This window comes from Bombus bifarius, unplaced genomic scaffold (assembly GCF_011952205.1).
Source record: "Bombus bifarius isolate JDL3187 unplaced genomic scaffold, Bbif_JDL3187 scf7180000008296, whole genome shotgun sequence".
In the NCBI taxonomy this organism is placed as follows: domain Eukaryota; kingdom Metazoa; phylum Arthropoda; class Insecta; order Hymenoptera; family Apidae; genus Bombus; species Bombus bifarius.
This window is the reverse complement of record NW_022884575.1, coordinates 172,166-185,007: the sequence shown is the minus strand read 5'-3', so window position 1 is coordinate 185,007 and position 12,842 is coordinate 172,166. Positions and strand designations below refer to the sequence as shown.

Sequence of the window (12,842 nt, the reverse complement as noted above, 5' to 3'; positions counted from 1 at the left end):
TGAACTTCAATTCTTTAGCTTATTTTGAAATAACTACCGGTGAACAATCCGCCATTTTATCTTTTTAAGAATATATATATATATATATATATTTAAACCAATTCTATATTCCGCGAAATTTAATTTTTTGAATTTAATTAACCAACTCGAACTTTACATAGCGAATTCGAAAAAGCGACTAATATTGTGTGTTAATTATAAGAAGTTGATAAAAATGATAGAATAGTGTTCTAAGTTCATTGCATGTTATAAGTTATTATTATGAATGTAATTGAATATCACGTTTGAATTTTAAATTAAACAGTCATGGCTGTGCGCGCATTTATACATTATTCTGTTCACTTGAAATTTTGTTGTAAGAAATGCAAAAAGAAATATTGAATTTTTGTAATACATGTAAATCAAGTCGAGTTCTACGTCGCAGTTTTTCAAGATATTAATTTATAAAGATGATTACACAAGGTAGGGATAAGACATTAACTATCAACATCTTTTTTGAATATTTATATTTCAATATACATATCACGCTTATACTTACAAATAACACATTGTACAAAATAAATATTCATAGTATGTACATATTAATTTTAAGGACGTAGATGCAAATCTAGAAGCTATTAGTTACTGTTTTCTTACCTCTTTTAAAAAAGTCTTTTACATTTCACGAATAAAAATATTAATTACAAATTTTAAATAAGTCATCTTTTGAACTTTTATCTCGTGCAAGTTAAAATCATAGGAAGGAATGAATATATGTATTTATTTCCTCATTAGAAGTTCGCAACAAGTACTAAATGTAGATAAAGATGGTGGTATATCTTCCATTAATCTAATTATGCATAAGGCATGCGCTATATGCTTTCCTTTTTTTAATTCTTGTATAAGAATTTCTGCATTTTCCTTTACATTTGTTAGAGATCGATTCACAAAGACATGTTCAATGATTCGATCAAATATTTCGTGATTCGGATCGAAGTATGCCGTTAAATTTTTCAAAAATAACATTTCTAGTATCGGTGCTGACAATGTTAATTCCTAAAACATAAAATAACATTAGTAGAAATGTGTAAAATAAAGGCCTGAACTTGTTGATGTACGTGCTTGTACATACTTTATGTCTTTCCATAAGAATATTTACTGCTTCTTCGTGAAATTCTGAATTATCCATATCCAACCTAATATAAATTGCGTGCTCAAGAGGAATTTCTTCTGTGTTCAAAAATTCTTTGAGTACCTAATACAAATAAAAAAAAAAAATTAGTTATATTTAATAAATTGGTTATAATCTAATAAGTTGTATTTTAATAAGAAATTTACATTTGTTGAAGATAATGCTTCTATTAATTCTTTATATTCTTCAAAACTTTGTTTGCTATGTTTGTTTTTATCTTTTTCCATAATAAAGGTATTAACTAGTTTCATCATTTTTAATATTGGATGTTTATTAACTTTTGTATATTGAGAATCTTTAAATTGTGGCCATTGTAATAACAATTTCTTTGCCTCATAAAAATGATCAGCATTCCTTATTTTACTAAATATTTTTTCAAAAACTTCAAAGCGATCTTTTTCTGTTGCACATTCCCCTATATCTTTTATTAGAGAAGTATTATTTTCTATACATAGTTCTTGATTTAAAATATCTTTTTTGTTCCCTACGTTTTCTATTATATCTTCATCTGAAAAGTTGCCCCAATTATCAGTCCATTCTATATCATTTTTGTCATTAGATTCAGATGAACTCATCTTAATTTTATCTTTCTCGTTACGTCGCGCATTTTCTGTCGAAATTTCTTCTTCTTTTGATTTTCCAGTAGATACACTTGAACTTTGTGTTTGAACAATATTAAATTCATCTAACTTTTTATGATCTTCAATCTTATCGTCGTTTTTCGTTTCAATGTCGTGATGTAACTCAAGAAATTCCGTCTTATTTATTCCGCAGCTTTTAAATAAACATGCTTGCCAATATTCAAATGGTTTATAAATGTCAGATTTTTTGCATTTGTAAGCTGTACTCATCGTTTTTAATATTAAACTCAATGGATCAAACGAATATAAATCTGTAAAATAATAATCTTTATATGTGGTTTTGTATAATTCCAAACAATAATAATACATTGAAGTTTGTATGTATAGCATTGTTTGTGGCAGTTCCATTAAAACATTGTGTATTTCCTCTATATATTTCTTATGTACACTAAATAAATACGCCATGCCTAGTAACCAATCCTGTTGTATAGTATACTTCGTACACTCTAAAAATACTAAAATAAAAAAAGAAATTATCATTTATCCAGTATTTAACTTATATACATTTCCGTTTAGGTGAATACATAATACTTACAGTGATTAATATCACTCACTTCCAAACCATAACAAAATGTTTCATTCAACATAGTTATCCTCAAAAGAGCACGACAGCATTTGAGTTGCGTATTTTGCAAATCTGGCATTGAATAATTTACGTATTTCGTGTCGAGTTCACTAAGTTTACAATTTTTATGTAAATCTTCATAAAAACATTGGAAACTTTGTATGTCATCATCTTCTATAGGATTTTCATATCTTGTGTCATTATCCTGATTATTTGAGAAATTAAATTTTAATCTAGATTTCCAAAAATTTGTGTCGCTTATATTTTTTATTAAACTAAATGCTGAATCTTTCATAACATTTGCAGAAGTTTTTACTATCTCAGTAGAAGCTTCCAAAACTTTTGGGACAAATTCTTTAGTTTCTATTTGCGGCTGTAAATTGACAATATTTTAGTATAGTTTTTCGTTAGAGGTAGTATTTTTTAATGAATTTCTTACAGTTGTTAATGCATCTATAAATTCATCTTCACTATCTGCGTCTTCACTATCATTGAAATCATCAGATAGTAAAGCAGAAGGTATCCACAATTCCAAATTTTTATGTAACATTTGTATTTCTATTAAATATATTTGATCTAGTGCTTTGCTTAGCATATCGCTAGGTCCATTGTTTATTGCAAACCATAAACATTTTTGCCTAGTTTTCAGATCTTCGTAATCTCCACAAAATCCTAATTCTAAAGCAACTGTCCAGGCAGGAATATAGTTATTTTGCATTAATTGCTGACAGGTAGCAGCACAAACATTAAAGTCCTTTACCTATCATATTATATTATAGATCAATTATCTGCAATTAAATATTAAATACTAGCTTTAAAATAACTCTACCTCAAGTGCTTTTTTTGCAATTAACTCCAAAACCTTTCCTTCCCGCATTCTACTATTATTCCTCTCTATTCGTAAGTAATTCGCTAACGTTAATAATCTCTGACGACTTTTATGAGCATCTACCCTCTTATTTAAACAGTCCTTTATCAACTGTAGTCTGTCTTGCATTAATCGCACTTGAAGTGGTAATATATCAATATAGAATTCATTCAAAATTTGAAGCGAGTTAATGAGATCGTACTCTTCTTTTATCTGTGCATTATCATCTATGATTAGATGAAGGCAAGCTCTGAAATTATATTATTTATAAAAGTTAAAGTAGGAAATCAGTGCAAGAACTAAAAACACTTACCGAGCTAATTCCATATTAGAGTCAGTTAAGGATTTTGAGCTATTAAAATACTCCTTACTAGCATCTAAAATTAAATTCACCGTTTTTTCATAAGACACTTTCAATAAAGACTGTTCATTTTTCTTAGTCTCAATTAAAGCAGTGCAATTTTGTATGTTAGATTTAACTCCTGATACCAAACGTGCTGATACACAGATTTCAAAACAAATTTCTATGTCGAGACATGTAAAAATTAGACCATGAATTTCTAACATTTCATTTAATAATTGAGCCCATTGTTTTTCATCTGGAGGTGGTACTCTTAAATTAAATAGAGAACATTTTGAAATACAAAACATTCTTATAAAAAGAATATAAAAAAATAAAAAAATGCCTAGTCACCTTTTGTTTAAACTCCTTGCCATTTGAATCAGTAGTTGTTTTGCAGCATCAGGATTACTCTTATTTTTTCGCAGTACATGTAGTGTAGTTTTAACGCCATATTTATTTAAAATTTTTGTACATTCAAGTTCTTTATCAAGCTCTTCTAGTAGAGTGTTTATTCTTCTCATTTCACGGTCTTTGGCGATGGAATCTACAATACGTGTTGCTTTTTCGTACATATTAGGATCATTGCAAGCGTATATACAATCTAACGCTAAAATCGCAATATTCTCTATCATTTGAAGAATCTCATCATCTTGAGATTGTTTTAAGTATTCAAAAAGTTTAACTGGTAACTTTAAGTCTTCTTTACTAGTAGACACTAAGTAGTCACTAAATAAATGCCTCTGTAATTCTCCGCCCAGATACTGACTTCTTCTTTTTATAAATGATAATAGAAAACTTTTTATATCATCAACAAAACTTTCTTCACTAGTCATGCTCATTAGCAATTTAATTTTTTCTAAATTAGATAATTTTTGTAATTGATCTAAAGATAGGTCTTCTATATAAATTTTGTAAATGATATCGTCTAAAGTTTCCAAATCTAGCAACAAATTGTCTAATCCACTAATATTATGTAATTTCGCAATTTTTATTAATTGCAAAGCATTATCAATCATATAACTATTCCTCTCGATCTGATAAGCTCGCGACTCGTACCATTTTTGTAACAATTCTGGTGTAAGTAATGTGTTTCTGTATATAATTAACGATGGATCATATTCATAAAGTGATTGTGATTTATCATCGCTTTCTAAGTTAATTATCTCATTGAATTCAGCTTTCTCAGCCCAATCTTTTTGTCGTAATTCACGCTGATCAAACAGAAATAATTGTCCATCAATGTCGCATTCTGGTAGAAGTTTTTTATATTTCAATGGATTTAAAGTCTCTGGAAAGAAACTAATAATAGCTAACCAATGAGGTAACAAACATTCACCATAGTAAGTGAACATAATTTCAACTCCCCGACAATCTCCATCCTTCGCAAATTTAATTGCATTTTCAACAGCTGAAAGCTGTCGAAATTCTTCGTAAAAGTTTTTATCGTACTTTAACGAGGAATTTAAAATAATTTCGTATGTAAGTAACTTATCTAGATGATCTAGAAGCTTCCTTCTATATTTAATTAAATCCTTTTGGGCGTCAGATAAATGTTTAATATCGATCTTTTCCAGCACTTGATTTATTTTCTGTATCTGTCTTAAGCTTATACTAGCTTCATCCATTTCACTCCACTCCTCATCAGTATTATCTATTATAAATTTTCCATTGTCACAAGTTCCAATTGCTACTAAAGTTTCCAGGTTAGCACCTTTTAAACCAAAATTTAATAATTCTCTTGCTGCTTCGATAGTATCTGGAACTCGAGTAATGCATTCATGTAAGACCCAAGACCTTTTTGTAACTTTACTCAAATGTTCTTGAATAGCATTTAATGATAATTCAGATTTTCTCCACTGTGTCTGATATACCAAATCTGTATCCAAATTATATGTATTTGCTAAAGCCAATGCTTCTTCATATTCCTATAATACAATCTTTTGGTTACTTTAGTTTCAGCTATTTTGAATTTCACAAATACTCATACCTCTATATCAATTTTTCTTGAATAAAGTTCTTCGGGTGTAGTACTTTTAAGTCCAAGGATTCTATATGTTCTAAATAATACTTTTGACTTCTTCTTTTTAGGCTGAAATCTTTCAATGTCAGTGATAGAATACAAGGTACTTTGCATTAAATTCGTTGTATAATTTAATATACTAGCTGGTTGTAGTTCATCACTTTCTTCTTCACTTTCTGAAGAGGCTTCTTAAAAATTGAATTGATATGTTATATTATATGTATAGAAAATATGTACTTTTTAATTAAGAACTATAGCACAAACCTGATGTTTGACTTTCTGTGTTAGATTCTCTGTTCCGTTTTTTACTTGTTATGTATGTTTCACAATCAAGACATAAAAAACCTCGATCTGAACCAAGTTCATGTATTTGTGGTTGTCCAGCTAAAAATTCAGGGCTTGAACCTAAAAGATTCTTTAAGTCGGTTGTAGAACATACAGAAGTGGATCCAGAACATCTTGTAATTATAATTGCCTTTAAAAATATCAATAAATTAAAATTAACATGACCATGTATTTAAATATATGTGTATGTACATTTAAATAATAAACATTACCTCTTCTGACCACCAGCCAATATCTATTGGATGGAATTCAGTAACACCTGGTGGAAACTTTTTTGTTTTTGCATGTCCTAAAGGATTAGGTATATTAAAGTCTGGTTGCTCTGATAATTTCCATTTTCTTTGCATCAACAAAGTTGGTAATCTCCATAAAGATATTGAACCATCTGTATGTAAACATGTTAAAAATCTATTATTTGGAGAGATTTTTACTTTAAATATGATAGATTCTGGTTGCAAGCTTAATGTGGGGATAATGTTCCATATGGAAAATCTTGACTTAGTTTTCGATTCATCATCAAAAGTAAATGACAACTTGCAATATGGATATTCATTCAGGGGTCGCCAAGATGTTAATCCACTGTCTGAGGCTGTTGACTGTAATGTTTTATATAGTTCAGGATGTTGTACTTCCTAAATTGATATATATAAAAAGTATAAAAAAGTACATTAACTACCATTAATTTCTGTGATATGGTATTTCCAGCAACATAAAATAAGCTGTGTTTTTCATCATAAACAACAGCATTTATTCCATTTTTATAAAAAGTGCCAAAAGAAAATTCATAATTTGCTTCAAATTCGTTAGTTGTTGAAATGTGATATGATTTGAGTAAACCGCTGTATGTGATTAACATAAATTCATAAGACCATTTGTCAGGCTGTGTCCTTGGTTTGAGAAATATCATAGAAGTTATTGCATCACCAGCTTCTAAAATATGAGGGTTTTGGGATATTGTTTTTGGACTGATATTAAAAATATTGTTCCCCAGGGCATTGTAAAAGGAAGCATAACCATTGCTAGATGCTAATACTAAAAATGTCCCATCTGGACTCCAAACTAGTTTACGCCATTGTGGAAAAGCATCCTTTGGTACTAAAATAATGAAACATACATGAATTTTTGAAGCCTAGGCAGATTTAAGAAATCATATGAATTTACCGGAAGCTTTCCCAACAACTGAAGAATATTCATCTTTTGCTTTTCGAATTTCTATGACATTTTCTTGTAAAACAGCAAGTAAACGTCCATGATCTCCAATTGCAAATTTCCATGGTAGAGTAAGGCTAATTTGTTGTGATATACTTTCTGGTAAAGAATATCTATTATTAAGATATCTAAGTGCATTTTTTATTGTCCCTGTCGTAGGCAATATTACAGAATCATTTTTGCATTTCTGAAATAGATATTATATTATAAATGCGTAAGAATTGTAGATGATGTAGAATGTGTCTCATTCTAGATTTCTTTTGAACAAGTAACAGTGTAAACTTACTATTAATTCTGGCTCTTGCTCGCGAATAAAATATTCTAACAATTCATAAAGTATTGGTTTATTCGATGATTCGTTTGAATTAACCATTTTGTAATCAGAAACATAACCTACTACGTTGACGAAAACATAGACCTGAGGTGGGAGTTAGGAGTGAAATCAGTCAGAATCTGATAAGTCACTAGTCAACGTCATATTCTTGAAAAGCAGATAAATAAATTTAAATGAAAATTATTTGAATATTTTCAAACATGTTAGTGGGAAACTTTAATTATCAAAAGAATTATGCATATGTTTTGTTAAAAATAATTTAGAATAATTGAACAGTATTGATGTGGTCAGAGCTTGGTATCTTTATAGAAGTTGCATAAAGCACATGTGTAACACAGTGCATACATGTGAATTTCAAAATACAAACTTGGTCGTGCTTGCAGTTGTCAACAGGATTGCGTGAACTTTTTATTTTTACAATTGAAATTTCTTAAATATTTGTAAAATGTCAGACGGTGAAGATGATTTTATGTGCGAGGAAGAGGAAGATTATGGTCTTGTGAGTATTTGTGTACTTAGGAAGGAAATGTTGATATACTGAGAATAATTTTGGTTAAGAAATAGGTTAGAATTTTGATCTTGACGTATATGAAATTTAAAAATAGTTCAGAAGTATCTTGTAATGTTTAAATAATAGCAAATAATGTTGCTTAGATTTTGTTTAATAACAATAAAGACATTGAAGTTATATCATAATCTAAATTTGCTTAGGTTATGCTGATGCTTTCAAGATGACACTTTTTATGTTTTCTTTGCTTAGCTATGATAACCGATTGTTTTAGAATAAAATCAATTTTAAAATGATATTGTTTTTGTAATAATTTTAGGAATACTCTGAAGACTCAAATTCAGAACCTGATGTTGATTTAGAAAACCAATATTATAATAGTAAAGCTTTAAAAGAGGATGATCCAAAAGCAGCTCTACAAAGTTTTCAAAAAGTTTTGGATTTAGAGGGAGGAGAGAAGGGCGAATGGGGTTTCAAGGCTTTGAAGCAAATGATAAAAATTAATTTTAAATTGGTACATCATCAGATTTGTGATATATTTATAAGATATACTTATATTTGCTACGATGCTTGATTCTTTCAGGGTAATTATAAGGAAATGATGGCAAGGTATAAGCAATTATTAACTTACATTAAAAGTGCAGTTACTAGAAACCATTCAGAAAAATCAATAAATTCCATATTAGATTATATTAGTACCTCAAAGAATGTGAGTAATATACTAATGTAAATTATAAACTAATTTAGATTTCAAACATATTTGCTTCTTATTGTATCTTACAGATGGAATTATTACAAGATTTTTATGAAACTACTTTAGATGCGTTAAAGGATGCTAAAAATGATAGGTTATGGTTTAAAACTAATACAAAATTGGGAAAGCTATACTTTGATCGATCAGATTTTAACAAATTAGCAAAGATATTAAAACAACTTCATCAAAGTTGCCAGGTAGAATTTTTCTAATTATATTATTAAATGAGAATTATTAGTACAATACATATGTATCCCATTTTATTAGACCGATGATGGGGAGGATGATTTGAAGAAGGGTACGCAACTTTTAGAAATCTATGCATTAGAAATACAAATGTATACAGCACAAAAGAATAACAAGAAATTAAAGACTTTATATGAACAAAGTTTACATATTAAAAGTGCTATACCACATCCATTAATAATGGGTGTCATTAGAGGTAGTATACTTCAAATTGAAAATGGGATTACTTAAATATATCTAACAACATAAAATAAAATTTTTTATTTATTTATAAAAGAATGTGGAGGAAAAATGCATTTAAGAGAAGGTGAATTTGAAAGAGCACACACTGATTTCTTTGAAGCTTTCAAAAATTATGATGAATCCGGATCACCAAGACGTACTACATGTCTGAAATATTTAGTTCTAGCAAATATGTAAGTAAAAAATTAAACAGGTGAAATAGCATATTGTAATATTAATATACTCTGCTGTTAATGCTTGAATGTATATAAAAACAGGCTTATGAAATCTGGTATCAATCCATTTGACTCCCAGGAAGCAAAACCATACAAAAATGATCCAGAGATCTTGGCAATGACAAACTTAGTAGTCAGTTACCAAAATAATGATATTAATCAATTTGAATTAATTTTAAAACAAAACAGGAATAATATAATGGATGATCCTTTCATAAGAGAACATATTGAAGATTTATTACGTAATATACGCACACAGGTATATGCAGTACATGTACTCTATATGTATCAGGAATTTCGAAAATCTAAACATAACATGTATTTACGTAATTTTGCAGGTTTTAATCAAATTAATTAAACCATACACTAGAATTTACATCCCTTTTATAAGCAAAGAATTAAATATCGATGTATCAGAGGTTGAAAGTCTCTTAGTGTCTTGTATTTTGGATAGTACTATCCGTGGTCGTATTGACCAGGTAATGCAACAAATAATTTATATCATTTAAAAGTTATTTATTTGCTTCATCGTATATTAAATTGTATACAGGTGAACCAAGTACTCGAATTGGATAAAAAATCAGTATGCGCGGCGCGTTATAACGCTCTTGATAAGTGGACAGGACAGTTACACTCTTTGCATTTAACTATAGTAAATAAGATGTCGTAAAGAACACGATGCGCGTGAATTTAAAATAACATTGATCTTAAAATAATATATTGTATAGTATATCATAAATACCTGTCTCTGATTATATGAAAAATAAAATCTGTTGTGATATAATAAACTTAGGATTTTAATACGATTCGCTTATTATACCTTCTCATTGTGATATTCTTTCTTGTTACTTCTTGCGTTTATCTATTTATTGTATACTATGAATCAAATCAATTCAAGTCAATTCATTTATAACGTTAGTCACATAGGCTATGCTATCTTTCTATAATTATTGATTTTCTGCTAAGTTGGTATCAAGGGTATTGAGTTGTTTCAAAAATATCACAAGATATGAACGGATGCGATGTTGGGGATAAGCTGTAGTTCCTTGTTCGCTTCCGACACGATATTTTGTCAAGTGTCCGATCTCTTGAATTCTGTCCAATCAATCAAATTTAGAGTACGTTATTTTTTGCATGTCTATTTTTCGATACACGAGTATGAGAACTATATTCAATCGGTTTCTCTTCTGCAGTTTTGCATTTCCTTAAAGATCGAGTTAACAATTAACAAAAGGAGAGTTACTTTATTGCGTCCTTTTTTGGTGCATGCTTATTGATTTACATGTATTATTCAACAGACAGCTGTTACAGTTTCTTACGTGCAATGACGATAACGAAACGTCAGATATAGATTACTTATTTGTTGATCACATTATCGAAAGTAGTTGATCAATTTCTTGAAATTTCGAAATTCGCAAGTTTCAATTAACGAAATTCTATTTATCCGTTCTAATTTCTATGCAAGTTCGATACAACTGAACACCCTGTAGAAGGAAATGCTTCAACAGAAGGATGACGAACGTGCCGTCTCGGTGGAACTGCACGACTGGTTTTAGCTCCGTTTCAAGCATTGTTATTCAGTCTACGTTCGCGCCTATGTAAATGTTGGTTAACCCCAGGCAGGACGGGCGGCAGGGTCCCTAGGCTCGTCCTACATCCTCACTGCTACGGGATGGTATAATCCTCTCGTCCTCGAACAGGTTCATCCTCATCCTCGCCACGTTTAAGGTGGCAGCTTGCAAAGCCACGGAAACTTACTTTGTGAGAAAATCAATTTAGAAAGTAAAATCAGCAACAAATATAATGGATTGTTGATTTTCGTTTTCCATTTCGTTGTTGTTGGATATTTTCATGAGGATGGCTTTCCTTATTTCAATTTTTACGATTAATTGTCAGAGAATTATTTCTGTTCTAATGATTTTCCTAATATTTAACAAATCTATGAAAGTTTTAGACGATCGCATCTCGAAGTATAGAGAAGTCATCTATAGAAATATCCCGATGCGTTTCTATGTATTTTCGTATTAAGGTTCCAGGGAGTGGTGGTTAGAGCTGCAGTCGGCGTGATTAGCGGGCATGCGAGTATACGCGTAAAACGACGTCGACGATAACGACTATGTCGACGGAATCCCAACGTTAATTGGCACTTGCAATCAAAGCACAGCTCGAAATATCTACCGGTATTCACGTGGCTTTTCCACAGATTTTGGAATGAAACTTTCCTCGAAATCTTCTCAACGAAGAGATAGAACTGAGTTAACAATCGAGGTGATTCATCCTTCAGATTGCCAACGGTATTCCTCGGACGATCGATCGATGATTCAGTATTAAGATTTCTTTGATCAAAGTTGGAAAAAGGAGGAGGAAAGTTTATTAAGTTTATCAACCCTTTCGAGTCTCGATGATGCTTTGATCTGGGAAAAATGATACGAGTTAGAATAGTGAGTGATTATTATAAAGAAGACTCTTTCAGATGAAAATAACATAAAGTCAACAAGAAATCATAGATCCGACTGAACGTTAATGAACCAGTATTTCTCATCTCTTTTTCTCTTACGCTTCCTTTTTTTCTCTAATTCGAACATCACGTCCGTTGCAGGTTCATGTTGCAACGTACACGAGGGACGTAGCTCGTGCAGCTGTGAGTAGATTCCACCCTTTGAGAAGAGTTAATTTAAGTGAAAACTCCATTTTCAGTGTCTCTTCCGTTGGAGGATGCCCCACGGGTCTACGCTGTACGTTGAGAAAAAAAGAAATATTCGAGTTTTATACCTCGTTGCCGTGCGCATAACTACAGGGATAGGATATCTTCCACAATTTTGAGACATCTTTCAACGAATTTCGGAAGTTTCTAACTTTTTTCCAGATGGATTAATTGTTAGATCTGGTCTAACTTTGTTAAATAGCCGCTAAAACAATAAGAGGAGAGAATAGATAGAAAGGGGATAGACAGCTGCATCGACGTCAAGACGTTTATTATATCGTCTATTCTATTCCATCTTGGGTGATTAATTTTCAACCGATGGTTGAAAGATTTAAGAATTGAGGATAGTGGTCAACGGTAACGCGGAACGACGCTATCTAATTTTCACGTGACGATTTTTTCTCTGCTATTTCGTAACGCGATTCGAATTGTTGAGCGGAATTCCTCGTGTAAAGGTTAAATTTCACCAATTTTGTCTACGTAATATTACATTGGGAGACGAACGAACAAAAATTTTATTTTATATCAGCATCAACACTCAAGAGGAATTCGTCGCGACGAACGATAATCTTTTTGACGATAATCTCGCAAGAAATAAGTTTTAGTAAAAACGATCGTCAACGACAACTCGCAAGGGGATATACATCATAGGAACAAGCAATACAGTGTTTTTCGT

At 30.6% G+C, this 12,842-nt stretch overlaps 2 protein-coding genes across 3 annotated transcripts; one reads left to right on the top strand and one right to left on the bottom strand.

The window, feature by feature from the left end:
• Positions 1-489: 489 nt before the first annotated feature.
• LOC117212418 (neuroblastoma-amplified sequence-like) lies at positions 490-7,640 on the bottom strand. 2 transcript variants are annotated; one of them, XM_033457244.1, is made up of 14 exons: positions 7,449-7,640; positions 7,115-7,349; positions 6,630-7,048; positions 6,166-6,549; positions 5,873-6,083; positions 5,576-5,796; positions 3,940-5,513; positions 3,559-3,858; positions 3,207-3,495; positions 2,817-3,137; positions 2,348-2,750; positions 1,318-2,267; positions 1,112-1,234; positions 490-1,035 (listed from the first exon to the last, which is right to left on the bottom strand). In XM_033457244.1, the coding sequence occupies exons 1-14, from the start codon at positions 7,533-7,535 to the stop codon at positions 760-762; spliced, it is 5,793 nt and encodes a 1,930-aa protein (XP_033313135.1). In that variant the 5' UTR covers positions 7,536-7,640; the 3' UTR covers positions 490-759. The 2 variants fall into 2 exon arrangements, with proteins under 2 accessions (XP_033313135.1, XP_033313136.1); XM_033457245.1 differs by having other exon boundaries at positions 5,576-5,793.
• Positions 7,641-7,651: 11 nt separating this feature from the next.
• Positions 7,652-10,250, top strand: LOC117212419 (COP9 signalosome complex subunit 2). The gene is made up of 9 exons (XM_033457246.1): positions 7,652-7,995; positions 8,324-8,518; positions 8,588-8,713; positions 8,788-8,955; positions 9,026-9,200; positions 9,282-9,420; positions 9,505-9,721; positions 9,801-9,941; positions 10,013-10,250. The coding sequence occupies exons 1-9, from the start codon at positions 7,942-7,944 to the stop codon at positions 10,130-10,132; spliced, it is 1,335 nt and encodes a 444-aa protein (XP_033313137.1). The 5' UTR covers positions 7,652-7,941; the 3' UTR covers positions 10,133-10,250.
• The last annotated feature ends 2,592 nt before the right edge of the window (positions 10,251-12,842 follow it).